Source organism: Bos javanicus, chromosome 22 (assembly GCF_032452875.1).
Source record: "Bos javanicus breed banteng chromosome 22, ARS-OSU_banteng_1.0, whole genome shotgun sequence".
In the NCBI taxonomy this organism is placed as follows: domain Eukaryota; kingdom Metazoa; phylum Chordata; class Mammalia; order Artiodactyla; family Bovidae; genus Bos; species Bos javanicus.
Genome location: NC_083889.1, coordinates 47904811 through 47928970, shown reverse-complemented (window position 1 = coordinate 47928970; position 24160 = coordinate 47904811). Strand labels below are relative to the sequence as shown.

The window sequence follows — 24160 nt, the reverse complement described above, 5'->3', positions numbered from 1 at the left end:
ACATACCTTAAAATACCAGGCCAACAGGCCCCAAAGTGTACTCAAGAGTACACTCATCTTCCTTCCTCATCTCAAGACAGTCGACAAACGAACAAGTACGTTTTCAGGCATTTCACTTGCGATGCAATCAAGTGTGACATCTTAAAAATGTGGTTCCAGAGAAGAAGGCATTGCAGGGTTTGATAAAATCCATCTTATTACCTTTCCAATCTTTTTGATGGTTTCTTGGTTCTCAGGACTAAGTAGGGCTCACGAAACCTCGCTCGGGGCAGTCCACCCGCATGGCTTTGAGAGACCCGCTGGGAATATCCCCCACTAAATAAAAAGCCTGTCCTTGGCAAGGGTGTCCTACCCCACTGCCGGTGTATAACAAGACGTGCAGGTGACCTGTCCTTTACGGCTCAGTTTTAGACCCCAGTGAGCAGCTGACATTTTGTGAAAAACTTAACATACATCCTTTCCGCGGGAATGTATCTCCGTTCTCACAAGGCGTTTCTGCTCCCCACAAAGCAGGCCTGCCTTCTCAGGACACTCGGCTCGCCTCTCCAGTCTCCTTTTCAGGGTCCAAAACGAGACTTTAAGAACAGAAATCGAAACGGTCACGGACCTCTGGAGCGGCAGGTCCGCCTGGGGTCGGGCAGCGCGTTCCCGGCGAGCCCACGGCCCGCTCGATCGGCGCTGGGGAGGCCCGGCACACTCCGATACGCTGGCCCGAAGCAACCGGTTGCGGCGGCCGCTAGACGCTCAGCCATCGCGCCGCGGCCGCTTCGGCCCAGGGAAGTTCAGATCGCCGCGCGGGCGGCGCGTCCCCGGGTCCTGCTGCGGGTTCGCGCCCCGGGCCCGGAGCGAGCCCGGGGGGCGGGTCCGCGGGGGCTCGGCGGGCGGGAGCGCGGGACGCGCGGGGAGGGGCGCGCCAGGGGCCCAGCGCGCCGGGGAACTTGGGCGCCCGCGGTACCGCCGCCCGGCCACTTTCCTTTCACGCCCTGGGGTTGCCGCGCGCCGCGCGAGTCCGCCCGGGACTGCCGGCCGCCGCCGCCTCAGCGAGGCGCCCGGGCGCGCTCCTACCGCCCGGCCGGCAGCCGCGCGGGGCCGCGCCAGGCCGCGCGCGGCCGCCGCGCTCCCCCCGCCACCCCCGCGCCCCGCCCCCGCCCCCAACGTGCCGCCGCCGCCCGTTGGCGCCTCAGCCCGCGCGCCCGCCGCCCTCCGGCTCCCGGTGGATTTTCGTTGGCAAAGTTGCGCGGCCGCCTCGAGGGGGCCGCCGCGCGGTCCACCGCCCCGGCGCTGCCGCCGCCCCTTCAGGCCGCCGCGCGGGAAGGCCCAGCCGGCGGCCCCGCTTTTTTACCTGCCGGGAGTTTTCGCGCGCGCCCTCGCTCAATCGCTTGCTTTTCCCTTCTCGCGCTCGTTTTCTTTCTTTCTTTCCTTCTTTTCGTCCCCCCGCGCGGAAGCTTTTTCCGCTCGCGCCGCCCGCGCTTGCCCGCTCGCGCCCTCCTTCCTGCTGGGCTCCGCGGAGCGGGGCGGCCGGCAGCTCTCCCCGCCCCCCTCCACCCGCGCTCCGGCGGAGGCGGCGGCGGCGGCGGCGCTCCGCGCTCCGACTCATTCCAATATGGCACGGGCGCAGGGCGCATGCGCCCGCGCCCCCCCCCCCCCCATTCCGCGCTCCTCCCGGCAGCCCGCGCCCCTCGCGCGGCGCGCGTGGCGCCCCCCTGCCGGGCCTCTCCGGGCTAGCTCGATCGTCTTCCGGCCCAGCTGGGTCAGTACGGGAGACGAGGCGGCAGCAGACGGGGGTCCTGGGGGACCCGCGGCGGCAGCCGCCCCGGCCCCTCATGCCCCCAGCCCACAACTTACAGCTGACACCTCGAGGCCGTGGCGCAGAGCTAACGGCTGCGTCCCCATCTCCGACGGCGTTGCGGGCTGGCGCGGACTGGCCCCGACGGGAAGGCGCGCCCCAGGGACCCAGCGCCAACCGAGTCCCTGCTCCGACCCACGAGGGAAGAGCCCCTGCGCCTCACCTCGGGTTGAGGACGGAGTCCAGCGAACTTGGTGGCGTCCTGGTATCGTTTTTGGCGTCCGAGGTGAAGCGCGATGCTGTCGTCTGCATGTGACCGCCTCCGGCAAGATGGCATTAGCGGAGGAAAGGACAGAGCGACAACTGGATGCTAGATCGGCGCGTGTCGCCGCGGGAGAGGGCTGCGTCCGTCCGCCAGGCCCACGTCGGGGACCTTCCCGTGAGATCTGGAAAGCACCCAAGTGCCCCCTGTCTGCGAAGTCAGACCCTGGGCCCCCGGCGCACCGGGTGTCTCCGGGCTTCCGCAGGAGGCACCCTGTAAATCCTAGTTTTCCTGTCGCTCGGGGGCCCCAGCGAGGGGGCACAAGACGGCTGCCGAATTCCGGCGGGAGAGCAGGGGGCCCCGGGCTGGGACAGAAGTTCGAAGGTGGCTACAAGCCGGCCCCGAAACCCGAGGTGCACACAGGCGATTGTGTTCCCCGAGCTCGCCCCTTCCCCAGCGAGGGCAGGTGCCAGTGAGACACCCGGATCCCCACCTGCTTTGTAGAGTTCCCTGCACCACGGAAACCCTGGAGTGCCCGGATTCCCGGGCCCTGGGAGGAGGTCTCTGACAGGGCTCCGATGATTCCTGTCTTTCAGAAAGGAAGAGGCGCCCCCACAGCAAGAAGGAGGTCTAGGGTGCCGAATGCGGCTCAAGTCACTTCCCAATGACCTCAGCCACTGCGCTGGGAAATATTACCCTACTTCACAGACAATGTTGCTCAAAGTCACACCACTGGCTAGATTTGAATCTAGATTTTTTTTTTTTAAATGCCACTGAAGAGACAATATGACAACCAGGAAGAAAAGCAAAAAGAACGAAGTAGTATCCATAATACTACTACAAAATGCAACTTTTCAAACATGAAACCTTCCACCTATATGCAAGTCTTTACATAGTTGCAACCACACATCCTCTTTTGTGTTTGCTATCATCACTAACATTTTTGTTTTGTTCACAATTATTTTTCATGTGTGCAATTATCGTCATCCATTCACTCTGTCTCCTAATATTGCCTATTTTGTTCCCTGATAATTGTTTGCTAATATATCTCTTAGTTCAGCACTTAGACAAACTCCTGGCAGTTGAATAACCAGGTGGAAGGTTAAGAACAGCAGGATTATCTTAGCCCACAGTGCCACAGAGCTTTCCAAACAGCAGCCCCAACTCATTCTGCACCTGCCAAGAACAAATGTAAAGAGTTCAATACACATTTCTAAGTATTGGATGCCATCTTCTCTCCTCTTTTAGCAGTGTCTACTGGTAGTTCAAGGTTACTTCAGTATTTCTTAGGTGACTTTAAAATGTTTTTCCATGCATTTACTACCTAAATTTCCCTTTCTGTAAATGATCTATTCATACCCATTTGTCTTTTGGGGACTTGAACCTCTTCTAATTTTGAATAAGAAATTTTTATGTTGCAGATGCTACTCCTCTGTCATCAGTGATTCAAATATTTCCCAGTCCATTGTTCTTTTTTGTTTTATTCAATCTGCCATTCTGGTCCTTTTTGATATTTTTTAAAATTGCTTCAGTGCTGACAAAGTGAGCTTTATTCCATCCATCTGATAGTCTGCATTCTGCTAGTTTTCTAAAATTTTATTTTTAATTCTTTGGTGGTTATCCATGGCAAGTTTATTTTGCTGTGTGGGAGTAAAATATGGATTTTAAGTAACCACCGTCATCACCATGCAATCTTCATGCAATCTTCATGCAATCTTCATGCAATCACCACTTATTAAATAATTCTTCCCTTATCCTTTGCTTAGTAAAATCTACTTTCATGCTAGGCTATTGATTTTGGTTGGTCTACTTCTGAATTCTCCATTTCCTTTCATAGACTTTGGTTTAAGGAAATACCATGTGGAGTTAAATACTGGCTCTTTAAAATAGGTTCTCGCATCCGGCAGGGCTAGAATCCCCCCTCATAGGGCCTTCTTTCATTCAGACTTACCACTTGATATACAGAATGGTATAAATCCATACACATTCTAGGATCATCATACAGGAATTAAGAGTGCTCACTTTGGAGACAGGATCATCCAGCTTCAACACTCACCAGTCCTGTGACCTTGGCAAGTTGCTTATGACTCCCAGGCCTTAGGGTCTTGGTCTATAAAATGGGAATAAAAGTAACGTATGTCTCACAAGCTACATGATGCCTAGCACATAGTGTGTGTGTGTGTGTGTGTGTGTGTGTTTAACATAATATGTGTGTGTATAACATATATATTCATATATATACTCAGTAAATATCAGCTGTTGCTGATATTTGCAAAACATTGAGATTTTGCATAGGGTTACATTAAACCTATGAATTCATTTAAACAGATCAAATATTTCATAATATTTCATTTTCCCAACCAGGACATGTGCTATCTTGCCATTTATCCAAATATTTTAAAACTCAGAAGTGAGGTTCCTCATTGACTCCAGCCTCTCTCCGCTGCTCACCTTCATGACCCCTGAGGAACAGGAAGAGCAGAGAGCCACGAGGAACAGCATTTAGGAATCTGACGTGGGACTTCCCTGGTGGTCTGGTAGTTAAGAGTCCACCTGCCAATGCAAGGGACACAAGTTCCATCCTTGGTCTTCGAGAAACACACATGTCACTGGAGCAACTGAGCCCCTGTGCCACAAATCCTGAGTCTTCCGCCACTAGATACAGTCCACAAGCAGCGACAGAGACCCAACACAGCCAAAAATGAATAAATGAAAAAAAAAAAAAAAGTCTGGCTTGTGCAGGGCCTTGTGTAGGTGTGGGCATGTGTGAACATACAGGAAATCTTGACTCTTTGCAACATCCCCCAGCATAGGTCGTGGCATTCTCTTAAGGACAAAGAACAAAATGGGAGCTTCCAGATCACTCAGTGAGAGGCAGAGCTAGAACACAAACTAGGTGGGCCAGCTCCTCAACCCCTCTGCTGCTTGGAAATTCGGATGGTAGTTATTCACAGAGTCAGTGCTAGAGGAGCTGGAGGAAACTGACTTCTGATCATGGCACACCACTACTCAAAAGCCTCCCCTGGCTTCCTATTGCACTTTGAAAAAGTCAAAAGACATACTTTGGCCTCTGAAACTGGCTCTGGTCATCCTACAAACTCACCAGGACTACTCACCTGTCTTGCTTTTTGCAGTTCACCTGTACCTTTCCATCCCTAAAGTATGCCAAGGCCCTTCCCACCTCAGGACCCTTGCACACTCTGTTCCCACTGCCTGGGTTACTCTCCATCCCACCCCTCATGCACAGCCCTTCACATGGTTGGTACCATCTCATTGTTCCAGTATTTTTTAAGAAGGCGGTCTCCTTAGAGAAGTCTTCCTTGCCCACTTCACCTAAAAAGATTCTCTCTCCCCACAATTGGGGGTCAAGTTCAGATTGAGTCACTGCTTATGAGATGTACTATTTTAAATTTTAATTGAGTTTTATTTATTCATTTTTGGTGGTGCCATGTGACTTGCAGGATCCTAGTTCTCCAACCAGCAATTGATCTCAGGTCCCTAGCAGTGGAAGCATGGAGTCCTAACCACTGGACTGCCAGGGAAATTCCCCAATAATACGTCCTATATGGGACCCTTCATCTCTCTGGGCCTCAATTTCCTCATCTCTATAAAAATGCAAATAAAGACACCTATCTTGCTGGCTTCTAAGAATCCAAGACCATAAGGTTCATAAATACTCTTTGCCAACTAAGCAGAACAGAATTTTGAGAAATAATTGGCATAGTCCAAAGCCACCTCTTCCAGGAGGCCTCCCAAGATTTTCCCACTTCCTTCTCTGTCTACCTAAGGCACTAAGCTTGCTTTTCCCCAGTCACCTACCTTGGGAAGACCACAGGCTCCCTGACCCCATTTCCATCCTTGAGTGTCACAAGCCCTGGGATCCCTCTGTACCTCCACTGCCCTCTTTTCCCAATTCATGTAGGGGAAAAAATGAATTAGCACAATGTTGTCAATTTTATATTATTGGGCCATGCAGCTTCCCTAAACCTTTTGCCTCTTCAACTTATCTGCTAACAAGAGCTTAAGGGCACAGAATAGGCGACCAAGGACACTCAGTAATGCAGGGAAAACAAAGATGGCATTTATCTTTGGGGTGGTGAAATGCTAAAAATTTAGTGATGGTTGCATAATTTCATGATATACTAAAAACTACTGAACTGTAAACTTTATTTAAAAGGGTGAATTTTAGGTATGTGAGTAATGGTGGTGGTGGTTTAGTCACTAAGTCACGTTTGACCCTTGCACCCCCTTGGACTGTAGCCTCCAGGCTCCTCTGTCCATGGAATTTCCCAGGCAAGAATATTGGAGTGGGTTGCCATTTCCTTCTCCAGGGGATCTTCCTGACCCAAGGATAGAACTCACATTTCCTTCATTGGCAGATGAATTCTTTACCGACTGAGCCACCAGGGAAGCCCTTGTGAATACTATCTCAATTTAAAAGTTGAATGATTAAAGTTTGCAGTGACTGGTACCAAGGACAAAAGGTGCTTTCCTTGATCTGCACAATGAGGCTTTTTGCAATATTCTTTTCCTGGGGAGAGTATAACATGCATACAATAAAATGCACCCATTTTATAAGTGTGTAGTCTCTGAGTATTGACAGAGGCAACCACCACCACAATCAAGATACATAGAGTTCCATCACTCAGAAAGTTCCTTCTGTCCTCTTCCAGTGATTCCCCTGCCCACAGGCAACTACTGATCTAATTTCTATCTCCATAGTTAGTGTTGTCTGTTTCTTAAAAAATTTCATCATAGAGTAATACCCTTTTGTGTCTGTTTTGGAGATTCATCATGTTGTTACATGTATCAGAAGATTATTCCTTTTTTCCTCTGATGGTCAACTGCTCCTTTATTTCAGGTTAAATACCATTATTTTAATCACACAGAATGCCCAAGGAATGAAGATTCAGCACCTCTATTCTGCTGCTGCTGCTGCTGCATCACTTTAGTTGTGTCCGACTCTGTGGGACCCCATAGACGGCAGCCCACTAGGCTCCTCTGTCCCTGGGATTCTCCAGGCAAGAACACTGGAGTGGGTTGCCATTTCCTTCTCCATTGCATGAAAGTGAAAAGTGAAAGTGAAGTCGCTCAGTCGTGTCTGACTCCCAGCGACCCCATGGACTGCAGCCCACCAGGCTCCTCCGTCCATGGGATTTTCTAGGCAAAAGTACTGGAGTGGGGGGCCATTCTTCCAAACATCTTATCTGCATCAGTGAAGTTTTGAGCATACACCCTCCACTATGTTTATGTTTAAATCATTATTTTACACATACATAGTAGTCTATCTAGTAAAATATGACATGCATTATAAACATATACAATACATAAAAATTTTTAAAGGAAGAAGTAATGATAAGATAAATACTACTTTAAAATACTTTTCAGAGACTTCTATGGCAGCCCAGTGATTAAGACTCAGCACTTCCACTGCAGGGGACACAGATCTAGTCCCTGGTCAGGGAACTAAGATCCCACATGCTATGCGGCCAAATAAATCAGTTAATTTTAAAAGCACCATATATCTTTTTTTTTTTAAGTAAAATAAAAATAATTAAAAACATTAAATAATTTTCATTTTATCAATGGAGTATCATCACTTTGGTCCTCACAAAACAGTATTAAATTATTATTTTAACAATATTAAATAAATATATCATATTAAAAATAATAGCATTGTTTTAAAAAGGAATGAGATTAAGAATGCTTCTTTTTTTACATTGATGAAGTATAACTACATGTTTAATAATTCAATTAGTTTTGACATATGAATATATGTAGAAATCATGACAACAAAGAAAACAAATATTCTCCTCACCCACAAAAGTTTCTTCACATCTCTTTGTAATCCAGCCCTCCCTCTGCCAATATCCCCAGGCAGCCACTGATGTGCATTTGTTGCTACAGGTTAGACTGCATTTTCTAGAATTTTATATAAATGGAATTATATAGTTGGTAGTCTCATACAGCATAATGATTCTGAGGTTCCTCCACATTGTTACATGTAACAGTAGCTCATTCCTTTTTCTTACTGTATAGTATTCTATTGTGCAGATAGGCCACAATTTGTCTATCCATCCCTTTGTTGATTTGCATCCTTTCCAATTTATAGCTATTATGAATAACACAGTTATGAACATTCATGTGTAAGTCCATCTGTGGACGTCTGTTTTCAGTCCTCTTTGTTAACAGTATATATATTATGTAATAAATGTATTAGAAATATTCCTAATTATTAATTAGTAATGTAACATATGGGGCTTCCCAGGTGGCACTAGTGGTAAAAAACCTGCCTGCCAATGCAGGAGACAGAAGAGATGCTGGTTTGACCCCTGGGTTGGGAAGATCCCCTGGAGGAAGGCATGGCAACCCACTCCAGTTTTCTTGCCTGGAAAATCCATGGACAGAGGAGCCTGGTGGGCTACCATTCATAGGGTTGCAAAGAGTTGGACACAACTGAAGTGACTTAGCACAGGCACAATATAACATATGATCTATGAAAACATATAATAAAACAAAATGAAATACTAAATGTATAGGAATATGTATGTGTGATTTGAAATGTGTAATGTATAACATGTAAATTAAAATATATAATAAATGTCCCATCGGTCATACATATTAAAAAGTATATATAAATATATATAAAACACACACATACGTATATATGAATACAGAAACACTCATATGTACTTTTATCTAATGCGTATGTCTTTGATGGGACATTTAGTCTTCATTCCCTGTGGTCCTCTACCAACTTGTTCTGTATATCACATGAAAAAGAAGCAGTCACCCAGGCTTCACCCCAGCGAGACCAATTCCAAGACCTGGGGGTCCACGTTGGGGCTGAGGAGCTGGCATTTGGAAGCAGGACACCAAGGCTCACTATGCTGGCCGAGGGCTCCTGTATTTGGCTGCTTACAGCCTAGGAGCCAGAGGGGAATAGAGATTAGGGCCAACTCAGCCATAGAACATTCTCCAAGCCTGTTGTGGCCTCCTGGAGGATCAGAGGTGGGAGGTTCATGAAAGATAATGGTCACTGGGCCCTTGGAAGGGAATTAGGAGGGCAAGCCCACCAGGAGAGGAAAAAGTAAAGGGAGACATGACATGGGACCCTCCCAGCCTCTCCCCAAAGCCATCTGCTGGACTTGGGCAAGGGTGGCCTGCATCCTTCTGATGCCCCGTCTGCTCTCCACCCCCACCTGCTTGCCATAACTGGGGACCAGAGCTCCCTCCTGTCCCAAGCCTTCCATTGCACTCCTTGTTCTCTTCCCACGCTGCCATTTCCCACTCCCCCTTTTTTAAAATTAATATATGGCTTACATTCAATAACTATTAGGATATGGGTGTCAATCTATAAAACGTTAACAGGGACATTTACTATGTTTGTTTGATACCTGTTACAGCAACAGGGAAGCTTAATCTCCCTGATAAACAAGAGTCTTGCTTACCTGACTGGGCTTCCAGCCAGATGTTATGGTGCCACTTCTAGGCCCCCAACTTGGTTTCCGGCTAGTCAGCACTGGGTGGATTTGGGTGAAAAGAGATTTCTGCATAACACACACAACATCAGAGAAAATTCCAGTGGACCCTGCTCTACTCAGAAGCTTTGTACAAAAATGAAGTGTAGCCAATTGAATTCTAATTTTCTCATTACTTACTTTATGATTCCTGAGATGTGTGGTCTTCATTCCTGTTGGGTCTTGCTCCTAAGGCCTCTGGTTTCTGTTCTCCACTGTCTTCAGTCAGTTCTGGAGCACAAAACTGAGACAGTTACTTTTAACTTCCTGATATCAGTGACTTTATTCTTCAAATGTGGCTAGTAACATTTGGGCTGTTGAAAGTAGATCAACACACTCAAAGATGCCTAGAGGTTCTTTTCAGCTCTAAGATCTAGGATTGGGTTGTGAACACGATTGTGACTATTTCAGATAAGGAGCTTTCCAAGTGGCAGAGTCAGACTAAATCACTCACGAATTCCTCCTCTCACTGATGCTGGCTGTGTGCCTGCACAGGTGGGACCGAGGTGCCCACACAGATCTACTAAATGGCCAACCCAGAAATGCTCCCAGCTGAGTGAAGTCCTGGTTGGTTCAATGAAACGGGGTCCTAGAAAGGGCCTATCTCCAAAGAAGGAGGCCTGATTTCCTCTCCTGAGCTGGGAGCAGGAAATCAGGGTCTACTTGTCCCTTCTCTCCCAGAGCCTGGCTTTTCCTCTTGCAGGCTGGGGAGAGGGAGATGCTCTGCAGACCCTCCCAGTGCCTTTGTACTGGGCCCTCTAAAAGACTCAATATGGCAGCCAGGAGGCACTGCTGGAGACAGGCAACCTTAGCAGGTAGGGACAGGCTCTCTGCAGGTAGTAAACGTCTGTGCACCATTCTTGGCGAGACCCCAGCAACCAGAGGATTAAGTCAAAGCAGGCAAGTAAAAGCCTTGTGTGGTGCCCAGCTTGTAGGTGGTGCTTCCCACATGTGAGCTCCTTTCTCATCTGCTGGCTCCCACATCAGCCAGATCCTCCACTGCAGCAGGACTCTGGGTTCCCAGAGGACGCTGCCACCTCTAGAAGCCAGGCTCACTTATAGAAGGGAAATGGGGTGGTCTCCTTGAGGCAACCAAGCATCTCGAGCAGAGAAGCCTCCAAGATGAAGAAGTGGAATTCGCATCCACTGCTATCACCAGTTTCCTATCAAGCTAAACACACATTTACCCTGTGATCCAGTTTCTCCACTCTACGGTTAAATTTACCCAAGAGAAATAAAAACACACCCACACACAGATACTTGCACAAGAATATTCAGAGCAGCTCTATTCATAATAGACAAACTGGAAACAACCCAGATGCCTGTCAACAGCATAGATAACTTGTGGTATATCTACACAATGGAGTACTACTCAGCAATAAAAAGGAATGAACAAATGTTAGACACAGCAAAACTACTGAATCTAAAAAACTTCATGCTGATCAAAAGAAACTTCAGGACTACCCTAGTGGTCCACAGTACCTGGATCTTAGCTCCACTAAGACTCTGAGCTCCCAAAGCAGAGGGCCCAGGTTTGATCTCTGGTGTGGGAACTGGATCCCACATCTCACTCCCAACTGAGTTCACATGTCACAACTAAAAATCCCGCACACCATGAGGAATATTGAAGATCCCATGTGCCGCAATTAAAACATGGCACAGCCAAATAAATACATAAATATTTTTTAAAAGAAGCTAGACATAAAAAAAGAACATGCTATGTGGCTACATTTACTTGTTGCAGGACAGCAAAACTAATTTCTGATGATGGAGGTCAGAAGGCCATAGTAGTAGTTACTTCTTGGGTAGGAGCTAGTGACTGGGAGGGAATTTTCTGCAGTGACGAAACTTGTTCTGGTCACGGTTACATGGTGTCCAGATTAGTGCTCTTTACTGACTGTGACTTATTCCGCCATAGGAAAATAAGCCTCCAGGATACACTCCAAGATGAGGAGCCTCGGGTGAGCAGCTGTGAAGAAGCAAGCAGAGGTCCTGTGTCTGCACACAAGCCCTCCTTTCATCCAACCTATCCTGTAGGATCCTGGCTGGCAACTGATCCTCCTGATTCTGGTCTCAGTGACAACCGAATGTCGAGCCCACTGGCTGGTGAATGAGATCATACACATGTAAGCGGCAGCTTACAGCAGGGAGGCCTAGGAGGCAGATCACAGCCGGACGGACCACGTCATGCTCTCAAGTCAGCTGGGCCACCTGTCACCACCAGAGTCTGGGCTTTTCTGAGGCCCCAGGACTGCCTGGCTGCCAACCTTGCTGGCAAGGAGGGGCCCAGCCCAACCCCCTCCTAAGGGGTAACCCGGTTGCAGAAGATGTCAGGGACTGACCTTAACAGACCTTAGCCGCTGCACCCAATGTGGACTAACCTCATCTCTATTTTTTCCTGCCCTGTGTTCTCCCTAAGCTCAGCCTGTCCACTCCACCTTCCATCCTATCACCAGCCCTTCCTCAGACTTCCCCCTACCTGTTACCTTCTGAGCACTGGTTCTCTAGAAGAAATGACCCCAGGGGGCCCACACCCACATCTGTGGCAAGATATGGCTGTCTACCTGTGGAAAAACACAAACAACACCCACAGTCATGCACACACATGCTGGGAGGATCCACGGCAACAAGCGAGGACTTACAGATGTGCCCAGGTGCCTGAGGCTGTGCTGTGACAGCACTGGGCCTCTACTAACTGCTGGGCAATGTCTGGTCAGTGATTGCTTGTGGTCTCTTTCACATGTGTGTAGTCCTGTGCTAGGTGGTCTGTCCATGTGTGGATTCATTCAGTTCTCACCGCAACCCCATATGGCAGGTGGTGTTCTGTCTTCTTTACAGATGATGACATAGGAGTTCAGAGGAAAAGTCACTTTCCTGAGATTGTCCACTCAGATGCTCTCCAGTGTAACCCCAAAGCACTGCAGCCAGGCAGAAAGCCCATTCAGCCTCTGCCCCCTGCACTCTCTGTCTCCTCACCCTCCCCCAGATCAGGGGGTGGGGGTCTCCTTTGGTTGAAGAGAGATCGGCGCATCCCGAGAATGGGCTTTCCAACAGCCCATCAAATGGGCTTGCTCTCTTATTTCTCTGGGCTCTTGGTGGTTACTGGCGGGCAAATCCTCAGTGCTGTTTGTTAAGGGGTGAAGGAAAGCATGGAAGAGGCACGCTGAGCTCCCAAGGAGGCCTGGGAGAAACATCCAAGACAGGCCCAGGAGAGCCCCAAGCTTGGCACTTCCACCTCTCCCAGCACTTAGTTCAGTGGAATCCACGCTGGGCTCCCAGGACCCCACCTTCCCACTGGCCAAAGCACCTGCCTGCCTGTTGCCTCTCAACCTTCCATCCTGTGTCCTGCTTCACCCCATTTGCTAGAAGCAGGAAGTGAAGCCAGAGCTAGATTGGAATTTGTTCATCCAGAATAAGATGTCCAGGAAAGGTCAGTCTCTTCCAGGTGAATTGCTCTGGGGCAAGGCAGTTTGCCCCTAGTTTGAGCCTGAGCAGGGACCATGCCAGCTATACTCCCAGCCAGCCCTGCTGTCAGATGTCAGGAAGAAACCCGGGGCCAGGGTATAGTCCACGTCCAGCCTGGAGGAGAGGGCCCAGCAGGCCACTGACCTCCATCTCCAGGTCTCCTGGCCCCACGGAAGGAGCAGGGGTCAGGGAACTGCTTCAGGAGAGGTCCTACCAGACAGCTCCTGCCTTTAAGATATAAAGCTGTATATCTTAAATATAAACAAGAAATAAATTAGTAAGTAACAAATGAGATGCGGAGGTGCGGAGAAGGCAGTGGCACCCCACTCCAGTACTCTTGCCTGGGAACTCCCATGGATGGAGGAGCCTGGTAGGCTGCAGTCCATGGGGTCGCTAGGAGTCGGACACGACTGAGTGACTTCACTTTCACTTTCACTTTTATGCATTGGAGAAGGAAATGGCAACCCACTCCAGTGGTCTTACCTAGAGAATCCCAGGGATGGGGGAGCCTGGTGGGCTGCCATCTATGGAGTCGCACAGAGTTAAACACGACTGAAGTAACTTAGCAGCAGCAGCAGCAGTATAGTGGTGAGTATCCCCACCTGTTCAGAATTCCCCAGGTGGTGCAGTTGGTAAAGAATCCACCTGCCAATGTAGGAGATGCAAGAGATCCAGGTTTGACCCCTGGGTCAGGAAGATCCCCTGGAGAAAGAAATGGCAACCCACTCCAGTATTCTTGCCTAGGAAATCCCATGGATAGAGGAGTCTGGCAGGCTACAGTCCATGGAGTCACAAATGACTGAGCAACTGAGCTCGCATGCACGTTCATACTGCTTCTGGACACTGGACAAGATGAGTAATGAAAGAAATTCACACTGAAAGGAGATGTTTTATCCAAGTGTTGGTGTTATCCAAGTGTTAGTACAGCAGTCCTCTAATCCTGGGTGTGCGATGGGAGTGTTTGGAGGGTGATTTAGCTCAGCAAGTTCACTTCTCAGTGTCGCTCTGGAAGACCACAGAGGAGACTTGCAGGAGTTTGTCTGTGCTGGCAGTCTGTCCTGTGTCCACAGAGGAGGCTGGTGGACCTGTTCTAATTGCTCCTCTGCCACTCATATTCTAAGAAGGGGAGGGCAGACTCAGGACTGGCCTCTCAGGAGGTGAAAGCCTAAAGGCTCAGTGAGGGCTTGTGGGGTCTAGGGCCCAGGTGGAATTCTGATTAGTGCTCCAGCTTCTGCTGGACTGGACGAGCAGCCATTCAGCCTTTTGTGCCTGTGTCCAGGGCCTGCCTCGCCATTGTCTTGCAGGCTGTCCTGCTCACGAGTCCTTTGCAGGAAACACATGGGAGGGTCCTGCCCTCTAGTGGCCAACAGCAGTCAGGTCTCTCCTCTTGCATTCCGGACCTCAGAGCAGCCAACTGCCCCCACCAGCTTGTCCAGTGCCTGCTGCACAGGAACAAGTCCATTTTACAGGGGCTGAAACTGAGGCTGGTCCCAGGAGCTGGCTCAGCTATCTTAATCTCTGAGTACCTTTGACCCCTGAGGGCCCTGCTTCCAGACTCTGGGTAACCCAAGTCCTAGGGTCACAGGGTCTGTGTTCACTAAGAGGGAGGCCTGACGTGCCCAGGGGAGGGCCCTCACAGACCAGGTCGACAAAAGCACTGCAGGAGACAGGGAGAACCTCAGCTCCAGAATGGGGAGCGTGCCTGCCCAGGCTCCCCACGTACCCACGCCCCTGCTTCTCCCATCACAGCCTCTGTCATCAGGCCATGACCTGTGCCTGTCTGTGGGTGAGGGGAGCACCACAGGACTTGAGAACAGCCTAGGATTTGACACGACAGGTGCTTTGCCTCTGGACACCCCCATCTGTGCCCCAGGTGAAAGGAGGTAGGGACCTGGGGAAAGAGGGGGAACAGGGGAAGTCCCACCTCTCTAGGGAGGGCCTCAGCACCCTCTGTTCCTCAAGGGAGGCGCCAAGTGTGAAACCATCAACTTAAGCACGTCTTTCCAGGCCTCTACTGAACCATGGGTTAAGGCGGGGACCGAGTCATTCCCCCAGCCCCTCCATGCCTCTCCTGCCAGCCTCAGAGGCCTTCCCTTCATTCCTGAAGTCTGAAATGCTGAGTTGTGGCTCTGTGCCAGCTGCTGAGGATTCGGCATGAACAAGGTAGGCCTGCTTGGCCCTGGGGCAGCTGGTGCCCAAGGTAGGAGGTGGACAGTGACTGCACTAGCCCTCTGGAGAAAAGCAGGCAGCACACACCATGCCCACTCAGTCCCACCGAAGCCCCACAGAGACCCTGCGGCTCTGGGCAAGGGCCCATCCCAGGAAGCCTCCAGGTTCTGACAAGGACATCCAAGCTGCAGGCCCACCCCGACTCAGGCACACATTCCCTGCTCCCAATTAGCATGAATTGGACAGCAAGAGAATCCACAGGCCTTGTAGCAAAAGGAGTCAGGTCTGTGGGGGTCCCAGGGAGGCGGGCCCCCATCAGGGACCAGGTGAGCCAGGCCTGGGGCGGGTGGGCCCCGGGGTCCCCGCCTCTCTGAGGGGAGATCAAGTGACAGGGCCACATCTGCCAGGGACCTCAATGGTCCCTCTGGAAGACGGAACTGCCCCAAGCCTCAGCCTGGGGGAGGCTGGGGGAAGACTGGAGGATGGGGAGTCCGACAAACACCTCCCTCTGAGGCCATACTCCCAGCTCCTCACCCCGACCTGGCCTTTCTATTTCCTCTGCTCCCAGTCTTCACTGCGTATGTCATCCACTCACTCATTCATGAGTGCACTGTTCATGGACTCCTGACGAAGCCCTGGGGCCACAGAAATGGATGTGCAGCTGGTCAGCAGGGCCTCAGAGAGGAGTCTGAGTGCAGCTGCGGTTCCTAGTGCTCACCTCTTCCACTTGAGCATCTCCCTCTTCTATTGCTCACCCCTACACAGGCCTGGGCCCAGCTTGGCATAGACTATAGGGGGCAACCCGTCAGGAGGCTTCATCCCGTTCCTGGTGGAGAGTAGGAGGCTGGGCTGGCAGCGTAGTGTACTGGTGAGTGGACCAGCTCCACTCCCTCCTCCGTATGACTCTGGTTGGCGCTCTGGGTGAGGCTGTTGTTCCCTCGGTCATTCAGAAAGACTCAGAGGCTAGGCCAGCAAGGCCAGCTGTGTGCATGTCCCTGACCAGGCCTGAGGACACAGCACTGCTAGGAAGTCCTAGGATTGGGGGGGGGGGGCGGCAGGAGAAGGGGGCTCCAAGTCTGAGATGCTCTGAGGTGGGGCTGAAACATTCATGCTGAGCAACCTTGGACCCAGACCCCAGGGTGAAGGCCCTGAGTCAGCCAGCCCCCTTTACACCACCCACGGCTCAGGCCCTCGGGCCCGAGCTGGCGGGGTGGGAAGAAAGCAGCTGTGTCCAGCCTGACCCCCGCTCTCTAGAACATCCCACCAGGGAAGCAGAGGCTGGGCTCTGTCCCCTCCTTTCCCACCTGAGAGACCAACAGTCCTGGGCAACTTGGTGTCGCCATGACAACCACACTTTCTTCTTTCCTACTTAGCAGACCGATTGTGAGATGTCGATTAAGTCCTGGGGAGTTGTCTGTTTAGAAGGCATGTGGCTGCTTGGAGAGATCTACGCATCTTCTATTTCTCAAATGCCTCCTGATGGCTGAGGCTGGCGACATGTGTCCTGCACCAGTCCCAGTGTCCCGTGGTGGGGTCCGGCTGACCTGATTTCTGTCTGACGACACTCTGGGGTACAGCCTCAGGGGCGGATGGATGGTGGTCACTGGAAGCCCCAGATCATGCACAGGCCTCTTCTGTGTGAGGCACAGGGTTTTCCAGCAAGTGCTCTGGACTCAGAAGGCTCTCTGCCTACTCAGGTATGTGCTGTCTTTAGGGACTTGGTGCCACGGCTGGGAGTTGCCCATGTGTGAACAACTGGATGACCAGGTCCTCTGAAGCCCTTGGAACCACCGCAACCTCCAAGCCTTCCCTGCAGCTGAGCTTAGCTGACTGTGACCAGGAAAGGAAAGAAGCTGCTTCTGGTGCAGAGGGCGGGGGCTGGGGTCGGAGCTCAGGCCCCTAGTGAAGGAGACCTGGGGCGGTGGGAGACTGGCCTGTGATGAGGGGGCTGCTGGTGGCCAGGGGAGGCACACATCAGCCTGGCAGTGAGGTGAGGGCTGGTTTTGCCTCTTTTAAGAGGAGTCAGCCATGGGCAGTCAAAGAAGAGCGTGGACCCAGCTGTCGGTGGGCTTCTGGCTCAGCCTGGGACAGGGATGGACACAGACGCAGGGGAACTTGCCCGGAAGACCCACCTCTGTCCTCTGCAGTCGGGGCCGAGACCTCCATACCACATGCGGTCCTTTTTTCAGCCTCATTGCACAGCCCGTGGGATTTTAGTTTCTTGATCAGTGATTGAACCTGGGCCCACAGCAATGAAAGCGCTGTGTCCTAACTCTTGGGCCACCAGGGAATTCCCACCACGTGCAATCCTGTTGTGGATTAGACCCCTACCACGTGGTTCTGTTTACATGGTCCCCACCCCACTGGGCTGCAGCATCCTTGGGCGGGTGAGGGGGGTGGCAACTCTTGACCGTAACTGCATCTCCTGGGACAGACCCACATCTCTGCCGCCATCTTACTACTGTTCCTTAACTTCCCCGAGCCTTTTCCCTCTGGGGAAGGGAGGGGCCCACAGATGGGATGGTGAGAGTGGAAAAGGGGTGATGTGGGGCTCCCCAAGCAAGGTCTCCAGGGAAAACACAGAATCCGTGATACCTGTTGAGGTTAGTCATGTTGAGAAGAGCTTTATGGTATTTGCTCAGTTTTATGATTTTGTAGAGAAGAACATAAAGTATTTTTAAGAATGCAAATAATGAGATAATTAATAGTTTGACAATAATCAACAGATTATAGTAAAAAGGAAATAGGATACTACTTGGTTTAGCAGAAAACAATGTTTTTATAGTTTTAAACATGTAAACATGAATTTACCCCAAATCCTGACACTGGGAAGATGGGAAGTATGCAGAGAGCAGGCTGATTGTTCCATAAAAGGTCAATATTCTAAAGGGGAAACAATTAAGAAATAGTAACATAAGCAAATTACTTACAAATATGAAGGGAAATGAAGAAATGACCAAAAGAACTAAAATGATGAGCCAAGGAGTGGGTAGCTTGGGAGGGGGATGCAGAACTTGCTGTTTGGGGTTATCTTTCAAAACTGTGTACATGTGTTCTTTTGATCAAAAGAAAAACTGAAAATTATAATAGGTAGAGTTTAGACAGAGGCATGTTGAGGATGGAGAGGTAGACTAAATTGTCCAGGTCACAGAATTGAGAGACAGCTTAGCAGGAATCCATGGTCAGTTCTGGAATGACCTTGTCAAGACCATGGACTCCACCTATGGGCCAGTGGCTCACCAAGTGCCCTTGAAGGCTACCCAAATGGGCCTCTAGCCTAACAGGCTGCACCCCATGCCTCTGGGCAGGGAAACAAGGCCCAAAGCCACTTCCTTGAGGAGGCCACGTCACCCCAAGGGAGGAGTGGGAGCAGACGGTAGAGGTGCCTGCCTGGGTTGTTTCACTTCCTTTCTGTTTACTGGTAGCTTTAGCTCCCAAGTTTCCCGTCCAGCCAGGCTGATTAGTCAGATTCTCCAGGGGGAGGCCTGGGGCATCGTTGATTTTCCTGACACCTGGGGAAGCGGTTCCCTGTGCCTGGCACACTCCACTTGCAGCCGAGGAAGCAGTGGAGCCTGGAGTGGGCAAAGTGCAGACAAGGTCTCTGTGCCAGGATGTTCTCTACCATGTGGTTTTCAGTGCAGGGAATCCGGGGACAACTTAACTGGTACACCGTGCAGTAAAAGCAGAACAATGTAGAGGGCAGTGTGAACACGGGAAAATGTATGCACCACATGCCAACTACAGAGAGGCCATGGGAGGGCATTTCTGTCTACAGGGTACTGGCTGCCCCAGGACACTTTACAAGTTAATATAACAAATACCTGTTTAATACAATACATGATGCTGTCATGAAATAAGATCATTTGCCATCAGGAAGAACAATACGCGGAGATATTTTAGACTGTGATGACATCTTCTCTGGTCCCGTCTGAAGGCAGCCCCAGGCTCCAGCCTCGGAGCACTCAGGCCCACCAGCTCTCCCACTCTCCACTCAGCCCCAATTTGTGCTGCATGGGGGCTTCTCCTTGGCCCCCACCACGGTCCCAGAGCAACAGTGAGTAGGGATCAGAACCTTTTGTAGATGGAGAAGAAGATCTTTCAAGAAGACAGTGGCAGGTCTAGAATTAGAATGGGATTTCCAGGCTCTCTGCTTCTGTTGATTATCTGGATCAACAGCTGGTCCCTAGGGCCAAAACATCATCTCCCAAGCTGCAAAGGTAACCAGAAGCCTTGCCCACATGCCTTGGGGAGCATGGCCCACAGAGGGTGATGGGAATGAAGAGGCCTGGAGCACCGGGCTCTGTGGATCAGAACCAGCATACCCAGGTCACAGCCTTTTGAAGAGGAGCAGGAAGGAGAAAGCGGAAGGCCTGATGGACTCCCCACCACTCAGATATGACCCAGACACCAAGGTCAGCAGCCTTACTCCTTACTCAAGGATCAGGGCCAGACTCAGACGAGTCTGGTGTCTCCCTGCTCTGAGTCCCAACTGTGGGCAGAACACACTTCCTTGCTTACGAAAACCCCATCTTAACAGTAGCACTCAAGACAATACCCCCTCAGACTTCCCTGGTTGTCCAGTGGTTAAGACTCTGCACGTCCACTGCAGGGGGTACAAATCTGACCCCTGGTTGAGGAACTAAGATCACATATGCCACATGGCGTGGCCAAAAAAAATAATAATAAAAAAATAAGATTAGGGACTTCCCTGGTAGTTAAGAATCTGACTGGCAATGCAGGGAACACGGCTTCAATCCCTGGTCTGGGAAGATCCCACATGCCTCGGGGCAACTAAGACAGCAAGCCACAGCTAATGAGCTCACATGCTGCAACGACTGAGGCCCCTGTGCCCTGAAGCCCCCTTGCCCCACAATAAGGAGCCACGGCAGTGAGAAGCCCATGTGCTGCAACTAGACAGCAACCCCCACGCACAGCAACCAGAGAAAGCCCGTGCACCACAGTGAAGACCAAGGCAGCCAAATAAATAGTCACAATAAATAAAAAAGTTTAACAAGGGAGAAAACAGGTAAATTAAAAATAAGACAGCATCCTCTGTCCTAGGTTCTGGCCTTTCTCTTCCAGCTGCTTCCAGAAGGGGAAAGCCAGTTGGTCTGAACCTTGCATCCTTCATTACAGCCCAAAGAAGGAAAAAACAACAAGCAGGCTGATGGCAGAGGCAATGGCTGTTTTTGTTGCCTTTTCGGGGTGAGGAGGAGGAAGAACTCAAGTTTCAGATCAACTTTGATGAGTGGGTTCAAGGTGAGGACACTGGCAAATTGGAGACTGAGGCAGTGTGTGAGGGGGTGCGGGAGTGTCCTCATGGTCACCATGGCGAGGCCTAAAGCTGAGGCCAGGGGAGCCAGTGCCCTTGGCCGCCCACCCGCATGGCAGGACCAACTCGGACCCCTCCGTTTTCTTCAGAAGCTGCCGACAGCAGCTGGCCCTCCTTGGACAAAGCCACACTCTAGTCTATCACCAGGGGTCTTTTTTCTTTCTGCTTTAATCTGAAGCTGCAGGGAAATTTTAAACTACCAGCTGAGGCAATTTCTGAAATTGCTGAAAATCATTTAATAGGCTTTGCAAGCATCCCCTCTTACCAGGGGGGTGGGAGGGGCATGGGGCAGTTCAGGCTGAGCCTGAAAGAGGGCATTTGCTGGGCTCTCCCTGGAAACGATAGCTCTGCTTCCCCCAGCTGGGCCGCCGGAGCTTGGCTGGGAGTCAGAAGACCTTGGGCGGTCTCCCTGACCCATGCCCTCACGTTCTATGCTCCTCCAGGCAAGCTTGGCTGAAAAGGAGCTTTCGTTTCCTCTTCACCTGCAGCACTGCCTTCAAGAAAAGGGGAAAGAAATGTTGCCACTGCAGGAAAAAAGATTCAACCACATACATGTCTGTGGACTGGGCTTAGGTGGGGAGGAGGGAGTAGGTAGGGGTGAAGCAAACGTTCCCAGGGGCCACAGTTCCTCTGTGTTTGGTAGATTTATAATTCCAGTCACAGAACGAATGATGGACTGGTGGGGCACACCCTGCTTGTTGCTCCTCCATCCTTTCATGGATTCCCTGCCATACCCAATGAGGTGAGTGTTCTAATGCCCATTTTTAGACCAGTAAACTGAGGCACGTAGGCATGAACTACCTTGCTCAAGGTCATGTTTGAAGTGGTGCTGGGTCCATCTCCAAGACCCTTTCTGGAACCCCCACACAACCTGCCTTCCTAATTCTCAGGGGAGAAGGAAAATAGGGCTGCTGAAAGAAAGAGAAAGGAGTGTGACAGAGTCGACACGTGCAACTGAGCCTGACAGGGTGAGGCCCAGGAGGCAGAGAGGTGAGAAGGGGTGAAAGGCTGGAGGCCAGACAGCAGGTGCCGCGGGGCTCCAGAGCTCACCCTTAGAACCAGACAAGGCAGGAGCCAAGGAACAGGGATGGGCACGTGTTTACTAATGCCACGTGACTGGGATTTAGTGCCTTCTGGGTGTGACAGCACTGAAGAAAAGGGTTAAATCACCAGTATCTGTAATGTCCTTACTCCTTTCTTCTTTGCCAGCACAGCCATAGACAGGCCTGGAGTTGGGTCAACAGGAGCAAGGGTGGGGAGAAGAGAGCCTGGGCTGGGGTTAGAGTGGAGAGCATCAGGGGAGGACTGGCCGAGGGCGAGGAGCAGAAGAGAAAGATGGTAGAGAGGTGGGTACACAGGACATATAGGAAGCCTTGCTATGGGCTGTTTTCTCCGAAGCTTCCAGAGCTACATTTGACTGTCCGGCCTCTGTTTTCCTTCTATCCCCTCTGTGCCATGCCAGGTGGGTTAGTGACAGATGAGGAAACCAAGGCAAAGAGAGGCAAGATCTGCCTATGGTTACAAAGTGATGGAGTGGCTGAAGTCAGCCACCTTCCCACTCCTTGGTGATGTCACCTGAGTTCAAGGCCATCAACAGAGAGAGGACCATGGGGAAGAGACAACTGTTTCTTTGTAACACAACATAATTTGGGGCCAGATTTGTTTCTCCCTAACATCTGTTACTTATGCCAGTGGCTGTGCAAAACAATTACCTTAAATTCTTTAAGATGAGATGAAGACTGGGAAAGCGGGGGGAACTGTGGGAGAAAACGTCATGGAAGGTCAGGGAGGAGGTTTAAAACGTTCAAACTTGTGGATTTCAAACTGGACAGGGTTTCATTGTTTTAACAGAACTCCTCTTCCAAGCAAATTCTTAGGAGTAATCCCCAGTTTTCATTCCGATCAGAAGGGTGCTGCTCCAGTTGGCGTAGGAGCTGGAAGACCCCTCTGCCCTCTCAGGCGCTAGGTTATCAAAAGAGCTTAGATCTGGCCTTTGTGAACGAGTGAGGAATGGAGCCCAGAGGCTGATGGCACCTGCTATGTGCCACGGTTGGTAGAGTGAGGCTTGTTCAAGGCCACCCAGTGAGTTAGAAACAGGCAGCCAGGCTGGTGTATAACCATGGATGCGACCCCGTGGGCCGCTTAGAAAGCAAACTCTGCTCGTGTGCTTCAGAAGGCGGACATGACGCAAGCGGGCCTCCCTGGTGCTGATGCAGACGGGAGGGACCTCTGGGTGCTCCCCAAAGAGCCTGGCTCTCGGCCCTGTGTTTGCAGGGTTGCTGCAGGGAGAGCTGAGGGGAGGGGAGGTAAAGATGAGTGCCCCGCATGCTTGGGCATCTTGCCATCAGCCCCGCGTGATGTCACTCCAGGTTACAAAAGGAAAAAGGAAAAAAAGGAAAAGCCAGCAGCTCTTCCCCTCTATGCCCCACCCCCGAGCCTAACATCTGCACACCTGCAAGAACATCCTCTTGTCATTGGAGAGATGCCACTTAGGGACTCTCACAAGGCACGTCAGGAAGAAAGGAATCTTCGGCTCTAGTTCAGGAACATAAAAAAGGCGCTGTGCTAATCTGGTTTGTTCATAAAATTGTTGTCAATGCCCTGGGGGGAACAAAAAGGAAAGCTGTTTTAGCAACATTCCCTAGTTTGGTTGGGATTTGTGGAGGAAAACACCCCATTTCCCTCATAGTGACAATGTTTTGGTTCTCCTGCGTCCTCTGGCTCTCCCTGCCCGGCCGTGCCAGGCCCAGACGAGGGCACACCCAGAGACCAGGGAGAGTGAGCCGTTAACGCTGGGATTCGCAACAGGCGCCTATGGAGAGGGCCGTGGCTCCTGTGTCACCCAGAGTTGTCTCATAACTCTCCTTCTGAAAGAAGCCCTCTGGACCCCAAGTGCCACGCTCCCTGGTGTGACCTATTGTGATTTTCAGAAGGGAGTGCAGAGAAGTGAGTGAGGAGCTGTACTGAGTCACACTTTCATCGCAGACTCTCCTTCTCCCCCGCTCGACACGGCTGCGTGGAGGCCACACACTATTAGTTCCACATAATTGAAAAGTGTGTCAGGATCTCTCAGACATGAACCCAAAACATGCTGCTCAGTTGTCACCTCCAACGTGACTAATGCAGTCGTGTCTTAATTAGTCACTGCTCACTGTGCTGACAGCATCAGAGCCCCGTTCCAAGGCCCCAGGTTGTGATGCAGATGAGATTAAAGGACCGAGGCTTGCCAGGTTCTCAGGTCCTGTTCCCACCAGGCGGCCCCTGCCAAGCACACTGGTCAGACCAGGGCAGCACTGTGACCGTCAGTCAACAGCAGGGAGGGAGGTAATGAGACAAGTAAATGGTGGACTAGAGGATTCCCTCGTAAGTTGGTTGTTTCGTCACAGGCCCTCAGGCAGCTCCTCCAAGGCCGAAGTGGCAACTCTGGCTGAATCACACCACCCTCTCCAGCCCCTGCCCAGTGAGAGCTGATGGAACTGGGCACCCACCTGCCCCCAGGGTGGCCCCTCCGCTGGTTCACTTATGACCCTGTGCCCACAGTAGCCACCCTATGAAGATAACCTGGGCCAGTTCCTTTTCTCCTCAGGGGCTCTGCGTTCAGAACAGAGCTTATAGCCAAAAGGAGA

At 51.1% G+C, this 24160-nt stretch overlaps 2 protein-coding genes across 13 annotated transcripts in view; both read right to left on the bottom strand.

Moving 5' to 3' along the window:
- The window catches only part of SFMBT1 (Scm like with four mbt domains 1), a 121049-nt gene extending 118958 nt beyond the window's left edge, over nucleotides 1-2091 (bottom strand). For 3 of the 11 annotated variants that reach the window (XR_009732536.1, XM_061396687.1, XM_061396686.1), the window contains exon 1: nucleotides 1343-1640. Coding sequence is in view for 2 of the 11 variants with exons in the window: in XM_061396687.1 (XP_061252671.1) it covers nucleotides 1343-1625 (283 nt within the window). In the remaining 9 variants the exon portion in view is untranslated. The other 8 variants (XM_061396688.1, XM_061396696.1, XM_061396694.1 and 5 more) reach the window with 7 other exon arrangements.
- A 15709-nt stretch (nucleotides 2092-17800) lies between these two features.
- Nucleotides 17801-24160, bottom strand: part of RFT1 (RFT1 homolog) — a 48421-nt gene continuing 42061 nt past the window's right edge. The window contains exons 14-15 of one of the 2 annotated variants that reach the window (XR_009732535.1): nucleotides 22987-23135; nucleotides 17801-22825 (exon numbers count right to left, since the gene is read on the bottom strand). The gene's annotated coding sequence lies outside the window, so the exon portion shown is untranslated. Of the gene's footprint in view, nucleotides 23136-24160 lie in introns of both variants that reach the window. The other variant, XR_009732534.1, reaches the window with a different exon arrangement.